General features: G+C 45.7%; 1 protein-coding gene across 2 annotated transcripts in view; it reads right to left on the bottom strand.

Annotated features, from left to right (window-relative positions):
- LOC139678363 (gamma-aminobutyric acid receptor subunit beta-4) overlaps positions 1-24808 on the bottom strand; it is a 72583-nt gene that overhangs the window by 22569 nt on the left and 25206 nt on the right. For both annotated transcript variants that reach the window (XM_071569128.1, XM_071569129.1), the window contains exons 3-4: positions 23358-23425; positions 637-857 (exon numbers count right to left, since the gene is read on the bottom strand). In XM_071569128.1, the coding sequence (XP_071425229.1) occupies positions 637-857; positions 23358-23425 (289 nt within the window). The remainder of the gene's footprint in view (positions 1-636; positions 858-23357; positions 23426-24808) is intronic.

Below are 24808 nucleotides of genomic sequence, written 5' to 3'. Positions count from 1 at the left end.
TGCCCACTCCATTTAACTTTCTTACCTGCTCTGGCTCCTTCACATACCCAGATAACACAGTAAGCCCAGCCTTTGCTCCCTCCACCAAATACAATCATAGCAATTTCAAAGGCTTTGGACTTATGTCAATTTATTCCAGATACTAGACAACAACTTTCAAGCCTCAGTCTTCAGAATTGTTCTAGTAAATACAATTTTTTTTAACCATACAAAACCCTCATCTTCTATGACAAACTCAAAAATGACTGAAGTGATTTGACTCAAATCCTACAGAAACTCTGCCTTAGATACAAAAGTGGCAAAGGGTCATGTCCATAGGCCAAACCTGCAGAAAATTAGAAGCAACTGAAAGCAAGTGTTTCAAATGGATGTGTTATGAAACATGAATGACAGTGACCTGAAACGCCCAGAGCATCCTATTCCCATCTCCCACATTCATCTATAGCACCACAGGAAATGTTGGGGGCTGAAAGGAAACAACTATTTCCAGCTTGGAGAAAGCACAAATACACAAACCTTTGCAACACTTCAGTATCTTTTGGGTCCTTGCCTTACTGGAGTATCTTTGGAAATTGGGGAAGCTTGGATGAGGTGTCCTTTTCAATGGCAACCAACAGAGATTCCGCTTGGACTTACCTCAGGCCATACAGAACAGTCCCGTCAGGATGGAGACGAATCATGCGGTTCTTCACTGTCACCCCATGCAGAAAAGACTTCTTGTCATTCAGGAAATAGGTGTCAGGCAGCCACAACTGATCAGCCACTCGGTTGTCCAGGGTCAGGTTGAGAGGAAGGTCATTGTATGCCAGGCGTTTGTCCCGCCAGCTCTGCTGGAAGTACATGGTGATGGTGTAGTCCTGGGAGAGAAACATGCAAACATCAGCTTGGTGCCACTGCAACCCCATCCCTTCACTGCTGCCACTGCCAAGACCTCTCCAAATTCCTTGGCACCCAAAAGTCTGCACTTGCACCTCCACCAGGGTTCTGGGTTTGTTTTGGTTTTTTTTTTCTGTGTGTGCGTATTGTGTTTGGTTCGGGTAAAACTGGAGCAATCCTGAGTTTTATAGGTGACAAAATGACATTACATGACTCCAGTCAAGCAAAACTGCATCCCACTCATGTTGTCCCAGCCTGTTAAAAGCTTTGCTGCATAACCAGTAGTAGTTTGGATGTGGTAGCACTAAAGGATGTCAACCAATAGTGGGTTACATGGCACCAAAGACTACAAGAGTCGATCTTCCAGTTAAGTCACATAAAGTTGTGTTTGGACACCATGAAGTCACGCCCAGCCACTGCTTGTTACCACAGATTGGTAAAAGCCAATTCTGTTTCCAGCAGAAACTCAGAAGATTCCAAAGGGCACTTGCAGAATCTCACCTTGAGGCCAAGGTTTCAAAGTCAACCCAGGCCAGCAGGGACAAGCTATTAGCACTTGCCTTGTTACATGAGCTAAGCTGGGAGCTCATTGTGATTTTCAGGAAGGGACATATGTGTAGGAAATCTGTTGTCAGTGGAGCATGATCCACTGGTAAGAGGGCAGTTCCCTGAGAAATTTCCCATAAATCTGGGCATCAGAAGGAGTTCCTTCATGGAGAGGTTTATTAAACATTGGAATGGGCTGCCCAGGGAGGTGGTGGAGTCGCCACCCCTGGAGGTTTTCAAGAAACGACTGGACATGGTACTTAGTGTCACATTGTAGTTGACAAGGTGGTAATTGGTGAAAGGTTGGACTCCACGATCTTGGAGGTCTTTTCCAGCCTAAATGATTCTGTGACTCCAAAGCCAGCCCCCAGGCAGCACAATGTCATACACATCTCCTGCTCCTCTCCTGTTCAATAGCGATAAGTTGAACTTAAAGCTGTTGCTAAGATGAGTTTATAGAGTGTGGGGGTTTGCTGCTTGGTGGCCCACAGCTGGAGCTCTGCAGAAACCACACTTGCACAGTAACACCACATCCAGAGGAAATCCAGAGGCCTCAGATCAGCAGTTACTTATTCTCAGGTAAACAAGTAGTACAGGAAGGATTCTTGTACACACTAATGCCAGGAAACATTCTCACAACAGATCTTAAACAGGCTAGGAGACAAGATTTTTGGGGGAAAGCAAATAGTATTAAAATAACAGGGTATCTATTACGAAGCGGGCACAGGTCCTGTTGACAGTGACCTTACAGAAGCCTATGATTTTTTTCCCAAGTCTTTAAATAAAAAGCACTTTTCCAAATGCACGCAAATGATCTAGAATAGGTGGGACCAGAGACACATTGTCTCTTCCCAAGCAGATACCTACAGTGCTACAGGAATCCTCTGGCCTACATGCATGACAAGCATTTCTGTTCTGCAAATTCCAGCTCTGTGCAAGAGGCTGGTGAGGAACTTGCTCATGCACCAACATCTGGGCTGAGCCTGCCTCCTCCCACTGACTTCACTCAAAGCCAGGTTTGATTAACACCTCTGAAAACAAGCTCAAAGAATCCCACATTATGGGTAATGCCAGCTTTTGGGTATCTAACTGTGATTCAGAAATATAGACCCACATGCATATCCGAAAGGTCACAGAGTAAATCTGTGGAGTACACTAGATACAGAAGCTCTATCTGTCACTTTCTGTGTTATCTTGAAAAGAACAAAAACACAGTGACAGCTTTCTGGCTAAGGAACTGTTTTGCTTTGCTTTTTAAAGGACTGTAAACTCCTGCCTCAGAAGCCTCACAGTCCATCTCTCAGGGGCACAAACATTTTCATTTTGATCAAGACCTTGCAAAGGAAAATGTTGTCCCCAGAATCCCTTCCAGGGTGTTTGGACCTGCGTTGCAGTGAGAGCACAGAGGAGCAGAGCACCCGAGTTCCTGGGGCCTCTTACCCTCCTTGGTAACAGACTCATCCCCCTGCCTGTGGGAAACTTGCCTACAGAGGCATCATTTCCATTCTCCCCCTTTGAGAACTCCACCCGCACATCTTGGCAACCTGCTTCACTGACCTGCATTTTCCTAATCCTTGACAGAGCCCTGCAACACCTCACCCCTAACCAGGCCACCCTGCTGTCATCACAGGCTCCTGCCAGCCCTCAAGCAGCAGCAGACAAGAGGTGTCACTGATCTCTAGAAGACAAAAAGGGCAAGCAGCTTACAAAGTGAACAATACACCCGCTAAACACATCTTCTGTATTCCCAGGATTGATGGGAACAGACTCAGAGGGGTGCAGAAATAAAAGCCTACACCCTAGCCATCAGGCTGATGAGGTTCTTCATGTGCAGAGACCTTTCTGGGGAAGAAAAGGCAGCCCAGCCCAGGCCTGAGTTCTGTTCTCAAAACTTCCTGGGTTTTTCAGCACAAAAGATTTTTTTGGGCAGCATCTTCATAACCATGGTTCATGTAATGCCTGCGGTTTCCCTCAGCCTTCCTCTCTGCTGATTCCTGCATTCCACTTGTTATCCTGCTCTCCCTACCTCATCATGTTATTGAACAGTGGACAGGACTTCTGAGCAGAAAGAGAAAAAAGCAGGATAAGCATCTACTCCACAGTCAGCCCTAATATATGATGGGCACAGAACCAAGCTGTAGGGAAGAGGGATGCTCTCTTCTAGGCCCCTGGGCAGGGCACAGACCAAGGGCTGGCAGAAGCACTGATATGGGCCACTACAGTACCCAGGAGAGAAGGCAGTGAGCCTGCCTTTCCCTTTGTACTCCATAGCCTGGTCAGGCAGTTGAAGTACCCCCATGATACCCTACCATCACCACCTGGCCGGGCTCCAGAGCTGCTGAGATCTTAATCACAGCTGTCCTTCTTCCAGAAGCACATAAAATAATGACCAAGGGTGGCATCATTCTGCAGAAGCAGAATGGCCAGATGGAGCCAATACCTGCAGTGGTTCATAAGTTCAGGAATCAGAAGTAACGAGCCTGATTTTCCTCCAAGTCTTGGATGACTATCCCTATTTTGTAGAGTTTTGTCTGTTATTGGGCTAATATGAAGCTTTCCCAAACCTTTTCCCAATAACCTGTGACACTCACAAGCCTGCTGATGCCACAGATATAACACAAACTTGTTTTCTCAGCATCATCAGCAGTTAGCAAGTTGGCCTATCTACCAGGTTCAATGAAGAACTTCAAATGCAAACACATCTGGAACCCAGGGATCCCTCTAGCTCTTCCTTCCAGCTCACCACTAAAGCACTTTAGTGGGACAACACATGAGGATTGAGACATCAGGAGGAAGTTCTTTGCTATGGTGGTGAGGCACTGGCACAGTTTTCCAGAGAAGCTGTTGGATGTTCCATCCCTGGCAGTGTTCAAGACCAGGCTGGATGGAGTTCTTAACAACCTGGTCTAATGGAAGGTGACCCTGCCTATGGCATAAGGGTTGGAACTTGATGAGCTTTAAGGTTCCTTCCAATCCAAACTATTCTAAGATTCTGTAATTTCCTTGCTGCCTGTGTGAGAGATAAGTGAGGGGGCTTGCCCTGTGCCCACATATCCAGTAAGCAGCATTCTCCACTAGTGCTGCTGGAGGAGCAAATGAGAGCTACAGGCAAACATGACTTTCCACTTGCCTCTAAACTAGCTGCCTAGACCCTCTCCACACTGCACCAGTGCAGCTCCACTAACAACAAAAAGGCTTCCAAATTTCCTGTTATGGATTCCACTGGGTCTTTCTGGAGTACCATAAAATGCTCAGGCAGGGCCAGAGTCTGGCCTAGGCCAGTCATTGCTGCGGAAAGAATGGGAGAGTTTTGTAGGGAACTCCCAGCTCACCATGCTGGGTGCACCTTCTGCACCGGCAGAAAAGGCAGGACCCAGCTGGAGGGAGAATGCATGTGCCAGGCCACCCTGTGCAACCTCCTGCTTCATTTAGTGGCTACCGGGAGAGGGGAGAAGCAAGTGAGGAAAAAGGGAGATACCAGTCCTCATCAGAAACTGTGCAGGTTTCAGTGCAAAGACCTTTGGAAACTATTCAGCATGAACTTGGAATCCAGTTTTTAAAAAACAATGGCTGGGACAAGGGACAGAGGGCATCTGAAGGGTGGGTGTGACCAGAAGTTACGTGCCTTCACAAGGACCCCCAGTTTTCCATCCACAGGAAAAGCAAGCTTTCCAAAAACACCTACTAGCTCTCTCTAGCTACAAATGTTGTACCCCTATGCCAGAAGAGTGTGTGTGTTTCAAAACAAGTATTTTCTCTCTCCTCCATCTCTGCTAGCCCAGTGATGGCCAGATCCCTTGGTTTGTCCCAGAAACCTGGTACCCAGTAGCTCACAAGCTGCATAGCTCCAACACTGCTTCCAGCCATTTTATTCATCACAGCATCCCTATGCTGCCCTCCCTGCCTGGCAAGGCAGAGCCCACAGCCCAGCTGTGTGCAGGATGGCACTCAGCATCACAGCTCCCCTTCAGTCCCTCACCGAGCTCAGATGGCACCTGAGCCTGCTGGAAAGCTGCTCAGCATGGCCATCCCTGTGGGACCCCCTCCACATGCCTCTGTTCAGACTCCTCTGCTGAGCAGCTCCCTGCAAGCTGTCAGGCCCAGCCCCCCCTTTCCGTCCCCAGGTTTTGCAAAGGCTTTGCTCTCTTTCTCCTCCTTCTCTCACTGAGAGGCACATAAGGCAGAGGTGAGAGCAACATGTGGAGGTGGCAGACACTTATGTTGTAGAGGTGCCTTCCTGGGAGGAGGGAGGACAGCTCACTTAGAGGACCATAGAAGCACTGGAAAAGAAAGAGGATATTGATAATTACAGCCCTCCGCGAAACTCAGCAGATACCCCAGACCAAAATTCATGTACACTGTGAAACGCTGAAAAGTTGACACGACAGGGTCATGAATGGATGGAGCTGTTTACTGCAGAACCTCAGAAGCAACAAATTCAGTCAGGCATGCACAGGATTCCCTACGTTCCCAGAGGACATGGTAGATAAGTCCAAAAGAACAACAGCACAGGCACAGCAAGAATAAGCTGGCGGTATTAGTGTGAACTCAAGAATGAATTTCCACTGACTCATATTCCAGACACCTTTAACATCTACCATACAAGCTCCTAATCCTCCATCTCCCAGAGCCCCTTTGGGAGTGCAGTGCTCACCTATGCTTAGAAAACAAACATAGACTTGTCCTGCACCCTTCCCCACTTGTGTTGGTTCTGTGCAGTTTCTAGGTAGAAAGGAACCCATTGTCACAGGAGATCAAAGCTGCCTCTTAGAGAAGAGGTGTCCCAGATGAAGATGCCAGATCTGAGCCTAATGGGAACAAACCCACTTGTGCAGAGGAAGACAAAGTTTAAGGAGGTCAAGGCAGTGAGAAGACATGTGAATCCAAGGAAGAGAGCTAACGGAGGAGAGGAGTCACTCGTGGTGTGGTGAGCACAGGTTGGCTGCCTCTGAAGCAGTAACAGATCAGAGGGCAGGAGATAGCAAATACTACCTGAAGTCACCACAACCCAGCTGAGGATAGGGGCATGTGACCAGTTTGTTGTGTGCATTGAATGGTGTGCCCCAGACCACCAAGGGGCACAACAACACTTGAGGGAGTCAGTTCAGGGTGGGAGCCTGAACTTCCTTGTCTACAGATCAAAGAACAGCAAGAGGTAGAGCAGGACCAGTTGAAGCACCACAGTAACAGGGCAGCTTTCTGCAGACAGCAGCTTCAGTCTGTAACAAGAAAGCCACCCGAGGGACTCCTCCCTTGCACACAGTGACACCCTGTCAGAGTCCTCAGGTTCAGGACTGCCCTTTTGGAGCATCATGTGTCCCTTTCTGCTCACTGCAGAGAGAACGGGTACAAAATAAGGAGTCTCTCTTCCTCAGAAAGAGATACCCTTCTCCTGCAGTCTCGTGCCAGCATGCAGAACACAAACATGGTATGTGCCCCAAATGGTGCTCTTAAAAATGTGTTTGTGCTGATTTTGGAGACAGTTGTACAGCTCTGATACATTAGTATCCTGTCTCCAGTGACAACAAAGAGAATAGCAGGCAGTAAGATAAGCAGAAGAGGGTCTTAGTTGTGATATTCAATTCTCCAGCTACTTGAGACTTAAGGATCTCCCCCCAGCCAGAGCTGGTACCTTCTTAATTGAAAATACTCAGCTTCTCTAATGAGTTTGTCTTATTTTTCAGCCTTTGGCATCTGCAATTTTGTTGTGGTGAGTTCCAGAGTTTAGATCTTCACGATATTTACATCATTTTAAAACAGGTACAAATCAATCTTGCTCTTTTCATTTTCCCTGTAGCCTTGTATCATAAGTCAGTAAACAATTATAACCTTGCATTACTCCGGCTTCCAGGGTCCCTTCAGGGTAACTCAACAGGACTACATACACTCACAAAAGTAGTTGGAAGGCTCTGATAGAGGCAGGAGACAACAAGGAGGCAAAACTGTTGCATGGATTAAACACAGAGAGAAGATCTGATGACAGGATCTGACATTCAGCAATGGGTTGTTGCACAAGAACAGATTGACAGCAAGGTAATGGAAATAACTTTCCATGGAGCCTGTGGAATTTGATGTCACAAAAGGATGAAGTCAGGAGCATAACAGTGTTTTGGAAGGTCTAAGCATTAATGTGGAAAATACAGTCCAAGTCATCACAGGAAGGGACTAATAGGAAAAAATAGCCCAAGGGCACTAATCTTGCTGCTGCAAGGCCCAGGTTCCATCTTCCAACAGAACTCCCAGGCAGGCTGCTTCCTAAACCCTTAGCACAGCTCCTAGGAGACACAGATCATGACCAGGTTGGGTCAAACTATATTCCTTTGTGATGTGACCTGGATACTCCTCTGTACTAAACTAGCCCAGAGACAGAAATGTGCATGCTCGTCAAGGGCTACACAAGACTCAGCAGCCAGGATCAGAAATTGAAGGAATAACGTATGTAAGAGTCAAATATGTGCTCAGAATACAGCACTTCTGGCAACATGGATATTTCCCATGCTTAGTCTATTTTTGTGGATGACAAATGAGTTGGGATGAACTGGTGGAGCTTCAAAAGTGAAAGTGACTATTCCACATTAGTGGAGATTGTGTTTCACCAAGCACTTGTACTGGAAGCAATAAGTTTTCTGCAGGGAAGAGAACACTGCTACTCTGCTGCTGCAGGACTCTGGGCATGAGGGATAAAGGAGGTTTTGCAACTCACCTGTAGCACTGGCTGTGCAGCTTGACTTTTTTTCTCCTCAATCCCCCCCCAACCCTGACTTTGATAAAGCACCTCCTTCTGGAGAAGCAACCAAATAAAAGTCTTTCCCTATATAAGCAAATGACATATGGTCTCCTTGTCCAAGATCACAAAAGAACATTAGGAAAGCCAAGATGCTCCAGAAAGAGGGAGAAAAATGGAACATCTGACTTAGTAAAAACCAAGCTGCCACTGCCAGAGACTAATGAACAGTTTGCTGGCTTCAACTTCTTTGATGATTAAACACCATCTCCTGTTCCCGTCATTTTTGGGAAAGAAATTAAAGGACAAAGTAGTCCTCAAGTATGTTTCATTTGACGGAGGGGGTAGGGGAATAAGAGAAATTATTTTGAAGGGGAGAAGACAGTATCTGCCTGCAGTCAGTTGCAAAGAATTGGAGCAGTGTAAAATGTACAGAAGAATACAGGGAGGACAGAGCACATTGGCCACAGTTCTTCCTTAGCAAGTTTGTTAACGAAAACTACTTTGTCCTCATAAGGGATGATCCATTTCCAAACAGATAAACTGATGCATCCCAGACACTAACATGCACCCGTTAACCTGACATAAGGAAATACCTGATAACATCTTTCCAGCCCTAAGACAACACAAAGTCTATTCAGACTCTCACCTTTGCTTAGGGAAGGAGGCAGCAGCTTTTGTATTTACTGTACTTTTCATGGGGAGAGCATTCTGCCAAAATGCTGCTTTTAATTTCTGTTTTGGTACAAGTGCCAGTGCTCGGTTTACAAGTCTGAAATTCTGCGTGACAGCTGTTATACATAAAGTGACAACTATTTCAGATACTGCCCTTCTCCCCACCTTTCAGCTTAGCAAGTGAGAAAGACACAATCTCTTTCCAGTTTCCCTCTTTTTTGAATAACAAGGCATCAGCACTGACTTGGGAATTCGGAAGAGCACCTTCCACCTGCACTCTCTCTGTAAATAATGCAAGGAAGGACTGACTTCTAGGGTATAGTCTGTGCCCTTCTGTGCTGCAGGTCTTTGCGCACTTGAACTCATTTTCTTTAGGACCTGAGAAGTACTTTGCATGGATATGTTCCCGTCACTAATCTGATCTACTTTTGTAGTAATTTGCATGTATTTAATTGCTGAATGCATGTACAGAAACTGGGACAGGTATCAGTGATATCCTCAACAATTAGGGGTGTGCAAGGAAAGTGCTGTTTTATTGCCCTATTTCTCTCCTGCCTTGCCCTATCCCTGCAGCACCTGAAGGGTTGCTGGTCCTGCAGGTGTAAGATAGAGGACACATCTAGCTGGATTCTAAGCCAGAAGGACATTGATCTGCCTGTGACAAGGCCTTCAGACTTCTGAGCCCTATCTGAGCAGGAGGCAGCACCACATGTCATCTGCTTAACAGCCCCAGTCCTGCTGGAAGCAGAGGTCAAGAGAAAAAAGGCAGAAGTGACTAGCACAGGGATGAGCATCACCTGCTCTGTGAACACAGGCAAAACAGCAACCTTGTTCAGTGTTACAGGCAGCAATTCCAAAATCACCACCTGCAGCATGACATCTTCCTCAGGCAGGCTCTTGGAAAACAATGCCAGGCAGTTTCTATCCTATCTGTGAGCTAATGCACAACATTCCTGCTGGGCTGTTCTCCACACTTGATTCCTCATGTGCTGGTAGCTGAGCAAAATCCAGAGCCCATTCTATCTCCAAAAATAGGATTATTTCATCTTTCCATTTCTGCATCACCAGTTTGCACTCAAACCTCATCATAACTTGAGAAATTGTCCTTTCCAGAGAGTAGCCACTTAATGAGAAATGGCCAAATGCCTTTTTGTTTCCTATAGCTTTCCATGCCAAATCAGCACAGAAGGATACACTTTGGCCAGACACTCAGCTAAGGGCAGAGAAGGAAGGCCATACAGTAAGTTCAGGAAGAGGCAGTACATGAATAAGACCAGTTTTCAGGCAGAAAGTCAAAGTGATGGTGCTTACACTATCTTTTCATCCTATACGGGCTGGGAACTGGTAAGTATGTGTTGTAGTTCCAATAGAAATGGAAACAGGTCAGATGCTCACTTAAATAAGGAGGGAGCTCAGGCAGCAAGTCCTCAGCAGAGTAATTTCTTCTAGGTATATGGCAAGTTAGAGGGATGACTGGCTTGAGATACTGCAGGGAGGGCTGGAAACTGACCCACCCCACCATGAGAGGGGTTCTCCCAAATGAGGTCTGTCCCAGACACGACACAGGTCCCAGACACTGCAGGTAACATGGGTGCTTCCCCCACTTAGAAATCATTAAATGCTTATTCCTTCTTGTTTTGCTAGTGCATCACATGTCTCCAAATGGCTGTTTCAAGCCTTCCCAAATCCCTTCTCTCCCTTACCATATTTACTGAAGGCAAAATCTTAACTTAGCCTCTTTTATTAATTCTCTTAACCTCTCTCTAGGTGTGCACAAGGTCACTCTTTCCCATAGTGGGAGACATACAAGCATTAACACATTATCTCTGTGGAGGCTCAGAGTTATGACCAGGCATTGCAGAGCTGGGAAAGGGAGCCTGAGAACTTGCTTATATTGCAACAAGTGTTCTGGTTTGATGTGCTTGGTAATTTAAAAGAGATTTTGCTGCCATGGGCTTCTGCTGACCCATGGCAGAAAACCATGGTGCTTCCAAAAGCCATTTTTACCTTCCACTGTTTGCCTGCACTGACCAAGTCCACTACACTGCTGCTTTCTATGCACCTACAGGACACAGAAGTGCTGGTGCCTGCATCCCACCTCTCTCCTCCCTTCTCCCAGTTCATTTTTTCTCCCCTTCCTGGCACTACCCTTGCTGCCTTACAGCACATGTTGCCAGTGTCCTGCATATGCATATGGGCATATCTAATATACAGCCATGAAGACTCAAAAATGGTTTTAATAATCACTTTGTATTTAATTAAACATGCAACATTTAATTAAACATGATTTGGGTATCAATTTCAGCTTGCTCAATGCTAATTCTGTAGATGACTTTGGACACTTTCACCTATGCTTCATTTTTCCTTATCTATAAAAATCAGACACTGATTTTTAAATTACTAACACTAACTGCAAACTCCATACTGCAGTCTGGGATCTCAGCATTTATAGGCAAGTGTTAACATAGGAATGAGCTTTTACTCCTTGAAGAAAAAATTAAAAACAGAGCTTGTAATTGCCTGTGCAGCCAAGACCACCAATGCAGTTTGTGGCTGCTTAGGTAGAAAATCACGTTATAAATTAAGCAGTATTACTACTTTGCACAGAAAAATAAAATGACTTATACAGCTCTGAACACTGAAACCATGAGATTCTCTGCAACAGTATCAAGGCACACAGTGCCTTAAAGACACTGCTTTAACTTAGAGAAGAAATGTTTGCTGTTTCAGGTTCTGAAAATTGCCAGAAAGATGTCATTTCCCAGGAGGTAGCCAGAGGCAAACAAATCCTTTAAATGATTTAAGACAGCCAACATGTCCTGGGTGAGACAATCACCTCAATTGGGCTGGCGCAGATTGGCTTCACCAAAAGGTTAGAATGGTGTTTATTTCCTACAGAAAGCAAAGTTTGAACATGTAAGAAAGGTAACTGGGAGTAAGCAGATTAGAGGGTGAAATGCAGAAGAGCAGCACACAGTTCTGGCAATGGGGTCAAGTGTAGTCTCCTTAGTATCAAGGGGTTTGAAAAGCAAGGCCTAGTTTTCAATTAGCTCAATCAAACCAGATGCAAACTATTGCACTTGAAAACTCTCAGACTCCTGCACCCAGAGACCCAGTTCTGTATCTGGGGTGACTGTTTCTACATGTGAACATTTTGCACAGCTGCATCTGAAGCCTCTAAGTTGGAAAGCTCAATAATATTGTTAGAAAAAAAGGTTAGAAATCAACTTTCTTAATTGTGCTGTGAACAGGGCTCTGTACAGTTATTCTGGGATCACCAAAGGTACTGGGGTATCAACAGATCTGTGCTAGGAAATAGCTTCTACTGTTAAGTTACTGACCAGACAGTGCATCATCATGGATTTAGTCTACCTCTGTTCCATCCATGGGTTACTCTGCCCTTGGTTATGCCAGGGCAGAGCCCAAGGAACCAGTCCGGGCTGAGGCCAGCAGCAAGGCAGACCATATGGCCCATACAGCCATGCTCACACTTTATCCATCCCTGTCCTGACAGCAGGATCACAGACCTGATGGATGGGTGCAGTGCAGTTAACTGACAGCAGCACTCGAAATGCAGCTGTATGAAGCACTCCTGATTCTGCTGAACAAGTCAAGCTTATTACAGGATGCATGAAATAAAAAGAGGTTTCAGCAGGGTGTGGAGGTCCACAAGCAAGCAGTCTTTGACTTCACAGCCAACTGGATGGCAGAGAACAAGCTGCAGTCTCTGTCCATGCTGAGTGAGTGCTCACTGCAGTACCAGGACCAACAGTCCTGGAGCCGGGGAGCTCTATTTGCAGAGCTGGCAGGGAGCCCATGTGAGCTCGGTAAATAAAGTATCCAGATAATAAAAATACCCAAAAGCACTGCTTAATTTTTTCTGAGGGTTCTGATACAGACAGTAATATTGAGAGGGAGCAGAAGGATAAAGGAAACCCATCCTTCCAGAAGAGTGGAACACAGGGCACTTGATAGGTCTGAGGGCTCTCAAGCTGGTACAGCTCAATCCCTGACACCCATTTTTGGGGGTAATAGCTGGGAATCAGGATAACTAGGCTCAGGCAGGAGCTTCTGTATTGTAAAACCCCAAGTCCCCTGCAATCTTAACTACAAATTTTTGATGGATAAAAGGGTCAATATGGTGTGCACCCATAACCTAGGAATGTGTCAAAGGGTATGGACAAGGAGGCGAAAGCCACAGACTGCCTTCCCCTGCATTCACACAAGTTACAGGAGGCACCGTGGTAGCAGGTTGCTGTAGAGGAAAAAGGAGATGAGATCCAGCCTTTGTGTGTGTTTTGAGTTTGCTTCCCTCTCCACTAGAGCCTCAGATGGGAGCTCAGCACACCCTGTGAAGAGTGGGTAAAGGGTGTATGAGAGGGCATCCTCCAGCCTGGTGACCCATGGCATCCTGGCACAGGGAGTAGGGTACCAGCTGTGCACACCTTGCAGCAATGGCATGGCAGGGGCCAGTGGATCTTGCCTTTTACTCCCTCCCCTGCCACTTTCTCTTGCTGTTGCTGGCCTGAGATTCTGTTTGTGTCAGAGCAGCAGGGACTACCCACAACTCATCCCACATGCATGCATGCCCTCCTTCCCCCAAATGATCCCTTCTGTCTCACTAGAGAACCCTTCTGGATCTCCAAACAGCTCAGCAGATCCTCTTCCTTTTACCATCCCTTTTCCTTGAATGTTCCTTTTTCTCTGTAGCCTAGCAACTCAGCACAGACTCAGAATATTAACAGCTCCTGTCCCCACACATGATCTTCTCCAGAGGCCTGAAAAATGTGATAGCAGAAAGGCTGAGAGGGGTAGGAGCAAACATTAGAGATGTAGGGAGCATGCAAAGAGCCTCTACCAGCATTCAGAAACAGCAAAGCCATTCAGCTGTCATATCTGCCACCTTCACTTAACATGTACATAACATACAGAGCTATATATAGCCACATTTATTTACATATTCAAATAGCAACATGGCACGCACACACTCATATTTGGATTTAGGTTCCATATTGAGGAACTGGCACTCTTGCATAGATACAGTCTCTGTTGCTAGATGCTTTAAATTTATATATAACAGGATGTCAGAAGGTCAGATTCTCAGAATCTAATTTGGTTTTCAATCAAATCCGATGAAACTTTCACTTGAGGGAAAATACTTTAGCATGCACTAGTCCTCTCCACTGCTGCAACATTGCTATTGAAACAGGTGGCAGTTTGGAACATTGTTCTCAAATACAGCCAGCTTTTTATTACATATATAAATATATATATATAGGCTGTGGGTGTTCTACCCATATAAAAACCTGAATAAAAAGTTGGGAAGGGGTGGGGGTGGGGAATTATCTTGGGTAAAGTTTTCTGCAGTAGCAATTCTAACTACTACAGGAATGCCAGGGTGCAAGCTGAGGTGGTTTCTACCACCACCATACAACACCGATATGTTCACATCTAAAGATAACTTGGCTGATACAGGAACAGATGGAGCACTGCAATACATAGCACTGTTCAACTGAAAGCACGCTGCAAACTGTAGAGCCACAGGCTCTCATCCTCCCCAGTACGACTCCTCTCCTGCCATGGGGTGGAGTCACCTCCAAAATGCACAGTGAACTTGGCCTCTTCAGTCAGAGCACTGAAACATTCTCATTTGGGAAATTGCAGAGTGAGCAAAACATGTGAACTCTGTTTCTTAGTACTGGAGCAGGGTTGACTCAGCCTCCTGAGGCTTGAACATGTACTGGAGGACTTGCAGAGCTGCTCCTTAGGGATAACAGGGGAAGGATGCACAGTGGGGGATCATCTGCCACAAGCATTGCCACCACATTTTATTCATGCTGCAAGCCCCAAGGTCTAGGCTAGGAATCAGCCAGTTTACCCAACAGCTTTCCCATAACCCAGAATTCCAAGTTATGCAGACAAAGGGTGTTCTGCAAACTCTCCCATTAAGAAATCAGACAAATGCTAAAAGATCCCTAGGAAGAAACAAGCATAGTAAAATAGAAAGCTTCAGGGGCAAGAGAGTGTGTCCCTAGTCCAGCAGTTCAGTCTTTCTTCAACTGAGCACTTGCTTCAGGAAGGTTTATACAGTTCATCACCTACTCATGGCAATATCATGCCATTCAGGCAACAAAAATATTCATTCAAGGACATCATTAATGTTAAGAACTTCAGAGCCCTTCAGCACAAGCACAGGAGACTCCCTTTTGGGGAAGGGATGAAGATGTCCCCTCTCACACATGGACAGCCCCAGGCTGTGTGGTGGCAGGGCAATGGCTTTACCAGGCTGCTCTCTGCTACACATGCACAGAGTCCTTGAGACCTCTGTCTCAGAAGGGATTCCTGGGGCTTGTGCAGATCCAAGCTTCCACCTGGCCACAGCATTTGAAGAGACTCTATGGTGATCTTTTGGCTTGTTACTTAGCAACTGGACTCTAAGTAGTAGTGATTTTACTGCCACTGCAGTCATGCAGTGCCAGGACCAAGGGCATAGGGAGAATTTTGTCACAGGAATGGGATAACTTGTGAAATGTTATGGAAGGCAGGCAAAATTTTAACCTTTTACAAGTTGCCACAAATGCAGTAAATATTGACACATGAGTCACACCAACCTATTTCCTAGCTTCTAAACCAGGACAATTTCTTTGCAACTGATTTCAGAAACCAATGAATGGGGAGGGTTTCAGGTTCCTTCATGAGCTTGCTTTATTCTTAACTATTTTATATAAGAACCCTACTCTCTTGTAGAATATCCATCCCTGGTTTTTGGGCATATAGATCACAGCTTGTTTAAACCTGAGCATCCAACACCTGGTAATACCACACTGGAGAGCATCCCTGAAGCCAGATCCTTTACTTATCCTCACACATTACCTTAGTCCAAGGGATTTTTCAGCACAGCCAGTGGGAATTCTATTAAAGAAAAGCATAATGTGATTTGAGCAGATATCCACATCTGATTCTTGACTTTTTAGACCATATTAGTGCTGATGAAAGTCACTTCAGCAGTCACAGGATGTCACTACTGCAAGGATGGAAACACCAACAACAAATGTAGTGATGGCAAGTGAGATGGGTCCCTGACATCTGCTTTGTGGCAAAGATGTTTCTAGAAGCTCAATAGGTTTCTACTCTTGCCATCTATCTAGAGGAGCCTCAGAGCGGTTTGTTGTACTTCCTGCCTGCAGGAGACTATCTCAAAGCTGACATGCCCAGAATGGTTTGGAAGTTACTCTCCATCCTGCCATAACCATCTTTTATTTCTCCAAACATCCCTCTAGCAGAAGGAAAAAGCATCAGGATGCTGTTGCTTCCCTTCAGCTTCCCAAGGGATTTTGCATCTCTGCACAAGCAGCTTCCTATTGCTGGAGGAGCAGAGTTGTGTGAAGGTCCCCAAGGTCACTGTATGTGACTGATGACAGTGTGCACAGTTTGCCTCCCCTGGTAACTCTTCCCTTCAGGAAAATCCTGTTTCATGTGTACAAAACTGCCACTGGTCCCCCAAGCATCCAATGCACTGCAGCCCCACACACCAGACCTGCAGTGACAAGAACTGCATGACCTCAGTTGTACTGAAGCAAGAGGAAGATACAGATCCTTGTCAGCTCTGAAGAAAACTTCCATTCCAGCTGCATGTTGCAATGTCTTAGTTTAGATCACAGCACGTAGAAGCTGCCTGTGTGTGGAAGAAAGTACATAAACCTTACCTGTCTTTGCCAGCAGGGATATTTCACCCTAAGTCAGAGTTCTTACTGCAGGATCAGATGACCTGATCAGATCAAGACTCTCAGAATCATAGAATCATGGAATCATTAAGGTTGGAAAAGACCTCCAGGTCATCAAGTCCAACCTTTGGCCAAACACCACCAAGCCCACTAAATCGTATTGTCAGGTGCAAAATCTGCTCATTGTTTGAACACTACCAGTGATGGTGACTTCACTTCCCTGGGGAGCCTGTGCCAATGCTTAACCACCATTGCAGTGAACACATTTTTCCTGACATTCAACCTGAATCTCCCCTGAACCCTTCTCCAACAGCAGGGACCCTCAGTATCCTCTGCCACTTGCAACACCAGCATTCCAGGAGCCTACAGTAATCCAGCAGAAGTATAGCCCCTGCAGCACCATCTTTAGCTTGGCACCAAAGCTGCCTCCTAGTTTTCCCATATTTTGGCAGTCCTCAATATCCAGCAGTCTTGAATACCAAGGTGTAATATATACACACAGAGTTTAGACACCCAAGGGCTGGGGACACGCAAAGCTACAAAGAAACATTAACAGCACTGGAGTGTCATGCCATACTTGTCTCATAGATATAGCTCCAGAAACATCTGACTGTAGAATTTAAATGCTTTAACCTTTGCTTTTTTAAAACATTTGGATACCTAGGGAAATAGAGACTGGGAAATATCTGTATGTCATTTCTCTATTGAAAAGAGACAGCACTGAAGCAGAACATTTTCCATTAACAATAAGAAAAATGTTGATATATTTGAAGATAGACAGTAGCAAAAAGTACAGTATAATAGTAGAAATTTATTCTTAAAAATCTTAGTTTTTAAAGCTCAAAACATCTATACCAATGGAGAATCCTTTTCAAGGACATTGTTTCTGTCCATTATTGCAGGCATACAGAGAATCTGCAGAGGGTCCTCAAAGGCCACTCTCAAAACAGCATCAGCCCCAAGGACACCAGGGTTTTACATACACAATTTTACTGTCAGAACAGTTCCAGAATGGACTGGGCATCACACATACAGATCAGAGATGCCCCATGCATATATATTTTCCTGCATTTCCCTTCCCCTTTCCTGAAAGGGCACAAAGGTCAAGAGCTCTGACCTGGAGAATGTTCAGCCCCAGAGGCTGCTGTGCTGTGTACCAAAGAAAGCCTCTCCTCTCCTCTGGAGCCCAGCCATTTAACTGCCTCCTTTCATCAACTATGCCCAGCACACAGCAGAGTCAAACACATCTAGTGCATGGGTTATGCTGAAATTGAGATTCAACTAGTCTGTGCATATATTCCAGTGAAAACAGAACTGTAAAGCCTGATCAGGGCAGATTCCACTATGAAGTCTATTTCAAGCATGCCTAATAGATGGAAAATTTGATGTAGTGAGAGTGATGCCCCATTGATGATGGCATAACAGGTTGCAGGATGAACTGTCCTGCTCATAAACACCCTTACACAAAACCTAATTCACTTTCTTTTGGGTTAAAAGTCAATTTAAAATCCTTGCAGCTCATTGCTGTCTTGGGACATGCTTTACATCTCTCTTGAACAGGGAAAGCTGCCAAACCAGACAGCTTGTTTTTCAAGCAAGCTCCAAGAAGTTGGGAAATAACAGATATGATGCTTCCTGCCATAACCTCCAAGAGCTCCAGTGCAGAATGCCACTGGGAGAGCAATCCACTAACATAGCAGTGTGGCACCTGGTCACACAGGGGTTGGCCATGAGCCACTGGCATGAGTTGCCCTGAAAAGCTGTGGCTGTCCCATTGCTGGAGGTGCCCAAGGCCAGGTTGGACAGAACTTGGAGCAACCTGGGCTAGTGAAAGTTGCCCTTGCCCATGTCAAGGGGGTTGAAATGAGATGATGATTAAAGTTCTTTCCCACCTAAACCATTCTGATCCTATAAAGCAGAGCATCAAGGTCAGCTTTGCCAAGCATCCTGCACCAACCTCTAACCCATCCACACTATGGACTGTCCCTCAGCAAAAGGGATGGCAATGCCATAGGCACCATTCCTTTCACACATATGTTTCTGCAAACATTTCTACCTGGAAGCCTTGTTTCTTACACTAGCCCTCTACAACAATCCTCTTGTAACTTTTCAACTTGTCACCAGGTTTATAAAACTTTAAAGCCAGTGCTATAACAAACTGAAATGATGTTATTGCAGATGTAGGAGAGCATCTTGGGATGAATAAATTATAGGAGCCACAAAGAAATCACGACTATAATGGCTGGATGCTCTGAGCTGTCTATGGTGTGCAGACACACAGGAGGGAGCAGGTTTAGGATTGCACAGATCATAGGGCAGGAAAATTGAAGCGTTATGAAGGGTAACCATATCTTATTTCAAATGCATACAAAACTTCTGGTAGTTTTCCTTACTGAAATAGTTCATTAATGCTTCAAGGGAGTCTGAACTGTCTGGTACTAGAAAAAAATACATCCTCAAAGATTGCCTAGAGAGAGAAAAGGCTACAGCTGGAAGTACCCTCTAGTCCCACCATGCAGAAATATACAGCATACCTGGAAAAGGCCAATCCTCAGCTGAAAGGATGTGCAGGAGTGAGGGAAGATTTCTCTGAAGCCATTGGCACTGGATAACACCATAACTGGACCAACAGAGCAAGTTCATTGAACCAGACCATTAATGTGATAGTGACTTTAGGCAGCATTCAGGCCATGTATCACAAGGACAGACACCTCCACGCTGCCCCAGATGTCAGTGCTCCTCATTCTCCTGGGTCAGAACCACTGCCAGACTCCTCAGTAACTTGGGTACCATATTGCAAGGTTTGAATGTATCCCTGCCCAAGTACCACTACACACCAACGAGCATCTATAAATACCTTCATACTGTTCCTTACTCACTGCAAATCAGCCACCTGTAGCAAAATAACATCTACCAGATCACCTGAAAGGAGATGGGCTGGGTAATTAACCAGGAGATGTATCCTCCTGTTCTTTACAGGTCATCAGAGCTACTGAACAGCAGTATGAAGACCTTCCTCCTTTCAGACTGCCTTTGAATCTCCAACTTGCAAATTCATACAGGATATGAAAAGACTCCAGCTAGGCATTTCATCTTCATGGATCAGCACTTCCCAGAGGGTCTGCCAGTCAAATGTGCCCTCCCCAACACCTATTTGGCCTGGCCCCTGGCATCCTTTCCCAGACATTTCAATTGATGTCACTGATCTTGGCTCAGCAAATAATCCTTCTAATCACTGACAAGAACAGAGGCTGCAGCTCAATGTTGCTTAGCCGGGCTAAGAGGAGTACACAGTAATAAAGCATTTACTCTAAAATGTAAGCTTGAAAATACAGCTGACCACACACAGGCAGCAGCTGCAATGGGCAAGGTGGTGACATTTCTTAAATTAAGGACTGGAGTTCTGGTTCCTCATCACTGGGAGATGGTTACAAATCCAACATGGTCCCTATGATCTTCCTGCATCCTTGCATGACTCCATCTTATGAGATGTACCATGGCACAGTATCTGGGCATGGCCCTCAAAGAGGTAGAGGTGCATCAGCTCTAGGTGTCAGAAAACACATGGCATTTACTGGCAGCTGCAAAGTATTTTGTGTTTCAGAGTGTCTGGGGACATCAAGCATGAAGACATAGCTGTGTTGCCTTTTCAGAGAGCCCTGTAACCTCCAGGACTGAAATGTCACCACATCATTTTGGGAACAAAGTTCCCATGGGAGGGAAGGCAAGAAGCATTCCTTCAATGGAGCTGTATCCCTCCACAGCACCACATCCAGCTGGACTCCCATGGAAAACAACTTCTGAAAACATGCAATGGCTGGTCACTGGCAGCACTTGTTCCCCACCATCAGGCAGCCAACAGGCGCCAAGAGTCCCAGAGAAAGGCCTGGGAGAGCTGGGGGCTCTCCTCAGCCTGCCCAGTCCCAGCACCATTGTTTCCAAAAGGATGTCTGAGGATTAATTAATTATCCTACAAGGGGCAGTAAGTAGTAACACTCCTTGTGGAACAATAGAAGCTATTTGGTTGCCATGACAACCCAGCTTCACTTGTGTGCCTTTAATTTATTCATTGCACAGTCCTTTTCTCAAGCACACATGATGCCAAAAAATTGCCTTGTTTTTCTTGCCAGTATCCATGTCCAGAGCCGGGGTAAAACACAACCCTTTCCCCGGGGCATCTGTCACACAAAAGATTGATGCACATAAAATCCCTTCAGCCTGGAAACTCATATCATATGAGAACTCTTCTGATTCTTGAATGTTTGTTCTTTAAGATGGTTTTGATTTTTAACCCCCTTTTTGAAGCTGCCTCACCATAGTGCTTTCAGACCTTGATCCTGAGTAGTATCTCACATAAAGCCATCTTGTCTCTCACCCCCATCCCCTTCCACACCCTCCCCTCTGCCCCAATATATGTGTAGGAAGGATGGGCAGGAGAATATTCTTGTGAAGTCAGAGAGCCAGGAAGGGTAACCAAGAGCCCAGAGGTGACATTTCTTCACAGCATCCATAGGAGCATGGCATAGACGGTGCCTGGCTATAGCCATGCCACCACCATGAAAACACTTAATGTCCATCACTGTGTTGTTTAATTTCTGCAAGATGCAGAGCAGCATGTGGATAAAGGTCTGTGCCAGAAAGTCTCTCTGTGCATCACACAGAGGTGTTATTGCTGCTGTTTCTCCCCAGACACAAGCACAAACCTTCGCCCCAGCTGTTCTGTGGCAGAGGGAAGCAGGTGGTCAGTGGAAAGGGGAGACCATCACACTCACATGGCAAGGGTTGAAAAGTGCTGCTGGGAGAATGGCTACTGGGCTAGGACACAACATACCTGGCCACAACTGCTCACAACACCTGTTGGACAAAGGACTTCATCAGCCCTTATAGTCCGTGGCCGAATTTCTAGCAGAAGGTTCACCCTGCACCAACCTTTGCACTGCCCAGGTACCTTCACAGAACGGTTTGGGTTGGAAGGGACCTTAGGGATCATCTCATTTCAACCCCCTGCCATGGACAGGGATAACTTTTACCAGACCAGGTTGCTCAGAGCACTCCCAGGGATGGGGCTGCCAGTTTCTCTGGGCAAACTGTGCCACGGCCTCACCACCCTCACAGTAAAGAATCTTCCCCTAATATCTAATTCAAACATACTATGTTTTAGTTTGAATCCACTCCCCCTTATCCTGTCACTGCATGCTCCTGTAAAGAGTTTCTCTCCATCTTTCTTGAGGGTTCCCTACAGGTACTGGAAGGTCACCCCTAAGGGGTCTTTTTTCCAGGCTGAACAAACCCAATTCTCTCAGCCTTTCCTCATAGCAGAGGTGCTCCATACCTTAATCATCTTGGTGACCTCCACTGGACTTGTTCCAACAAGTTGATATGCTTCCTGTGCTGGGGATGGACCTTCTCAGGTCTACAGGTGCAGCTGTTACAGTTAAGATGAGAACCAAATCCCTTGCTCCCCTCCCAGTTATGTTTGTGCAAGGTGGGGTCTTAAGCTACAAGTCCAGACCCCAAAATGTTCATGCTGGCTCTAGCAAGGAGCATGACAGCTGGTCCACCACATAACATTCAGGTCTAAGCTGAGGCAGGGGGAGGAGATGACTCAAAGTTGAGTTCTGGCCTGACAGGCAAGATAGATGGAACTAGGTTAAGCCATCTGGCTCTTCTAAGTTGAGCCTAACCTCAAGCACAGCTGCCCGAGGCGATGGAGACATAGCTCAGTACGTGAATCTGGGGCCATACACACTGCCCAGTGCCACCAACATCGGACTGAGGTGCAGCATGTCATGCAGATAATTAGGATAATGATGGGATGATAGAGAATTGGGAAAAGAAACTGTTTTGTATAGGAATCTGAAGATTCACAGTTGGCTCCTCACCCTGGGTCACACCAACACATGCATTCAGGGTCTTCAAGTGGCTTGGACACAAAAACTAGTCAGATTGTCTCATCTCCCCTCCTCCCCTCCACGCAACAGAATAGCTGGCAGGCCAGGGAAGCAGGGCAGGAGAGTCCAGAAACAGATAAATAGGACAGAAGCATTGGGAGACCAAGGTTTTAATTGACTTGAACAGCAAGAGTTCTAAACTGGCTCAGGATTCTCTTGCATGGGTCAGGCACTCAGGAATAGGACAGCTGCTTTCAGAAGGTTTCCACCAGCCTTCCATTCCACTCAGCCTCTGGAAAAGGAGAGGCATTTGGAGGAAAAACCTCTGGACAGGAGGGAGAAAGGCAAGTTTAAGCAATGACAACACAATTCATGACCTCTGCTGAATGCTAAGGGCCTCTGAGACATAGATAATGTATCCTGGATGTGTACCCAAACCAGTCCAAAGTAATCTACAAATTCAATCCAAACCATTTCTATCTGAGCAGATAATGTTTTTTGTTGCTCTCAGTGATATGGAAACATCCAGTCTATCAATACCACCCAAACCCAGATCTCCATTAAATGCCTCTCTTTACAGCACAGATCTGCAAGGAAATACCAAATTACCACCACTAACACAAAAAACCCACTCTTTTTCAACTTGGCAAGGACAGACTAACCATAAAGCCACCTTTATGTTAATCAAAAAATACAATTCACATCTTCTCTTTTAAGGCGTAAGTATTACTGAAGAGATGGCTGTGCAACCAGCACAGAAGCTGAAGAGAATTACTCTGCATAAGATGCCACTAGCTCCAGAGGTGCCAGTAGAGATCCAGATGACTCCAAGGACCTACTGCCTTGGAAGCAAATCTCAACCAGAAAATGCAAGAACAGTTTATCAGGCTTTTTTTTTTTCTTCTTTCTTTCCAAACTTACCATGTTGACTTCAGAGATCTGGTCAATGCTGGAGATATGGATGCTCATTCCCACTGTGACAGGGTTACCTGAAAAACAAATAGACTGGTTCAGGACCATATTCAAGCCCTCCTCTCTTATTTGCAACAACAGAACTGCCTAGAAATGCATAGATATGATCTTAAGCAGCCTCACAGTCCCTGAGTATCATGGACTTCAAGTTGCATGTGCTCAAATGATTAGATTTCTCTAACTCCCAGACTTACAGATTCATTCCTAGGAGTACAGCCTAAGCCTCCTTCTTTAATTCCTGGAAGTTAATTACCCCCTAGTAATAAAACTATCTCTGGTTATTCCAAATAATGCCTTCAGAGACCATCAGTAGGCTCCTAGTGGGCTTGCATAAGGTGTTACTGATTGACCATACAAAGAACATAGCAACAAAGTCCATGGAATCCATGGGCAGGAAAGATACTCCAGCTCACTGCTCCATCACTCTGCCAGCTCTGAGTACTCAGACTGAAAATCCCACAAGAATTGTAACACCCAAGATACCAGCAAGTACAGGAAACAGATCTATGAAGTGAAACAAGCAGCATATGTATAGTGGCTTTTCAGAGCAAAGCTTGGATTAGAGAACAGACTTCCCATTTTACTATGGGCATCAGGGCCCATGTCACCCCATATCCTCTTGCCTGCAGCCATGGAGCTGTGCAAAGATCTCTGCACAAGTTTCCTGGGAAATTCAGATATTCCCTTACCCAGTGACCAAGCTACCCACACACAATGTCCCTGACTGCCATGTGTCAGGTGAGCTGGTGGAGAAACACCACATCAGCACAGTCCCACACAGCCCTATTGTCCTCTTTCCCAAGTTCAGCAAGAGCTGTATTACCACATCACACAAACCTATGAAGTCAGGGCAGAAACAAGCCATTTCTGCCAATTCCTCCAGGACTGAGGGTATCTCAGCTTGATCCAGACCCATACCCAGTTCTAACTGAGCCCCTCTAAGCCAAGCAACAGGATGACACTAAGTCAGATTAAGTGGGATTTAAGTCACATAAAACAATTTGCAGAGATGCACATCCACTACCCATAGCAGCAAAAAAACTCCTGGAGATGGAGTTTCTGAGTACTATACCTCACCTGTCAGACCCACAACCTCAAAGGCAGAGCATGAACCCAATCCCACCACAAGAAAAGCCCATCTCCTCACACATGCAATGCATTACTAGAAAGGGAATATCAAGCAGTTGTGCCACTCAAGGTATTAACTCTTCCATGGAATCATTACTAGATCAAAGCACTGAAATATTTACAGATAATCATGAAATAGCTTAGAAAGTCATTAGGAGATTGGGGGAGAGGGGAGAACCACACAACTGGAAATGAAGTGATTTTTTAATTACGTGTTACCAGAAGTAGGGAAGCAATGTCATTAGGGGTGCCTTGTGATTGGGTGTGCTGTT

Source organism: Pithys albifrons, chromosome 14 (genome assembly GCF_047495875.1).
Source record: "Pithys albifrons albifrons isolate INPA30051 chromosome 14, PitAlb_v1, whole genome shotgun sequence".
Classification (NCBI taxonomy): Eukaryota; Metazoa; Chordata; class Aves; order Passeriformes; family Thamnophilidae; genus Pithys; species Pithys albifrons.
This window is presented reverse-complemented; position numbering and strand designations above follow the sequence as displayed.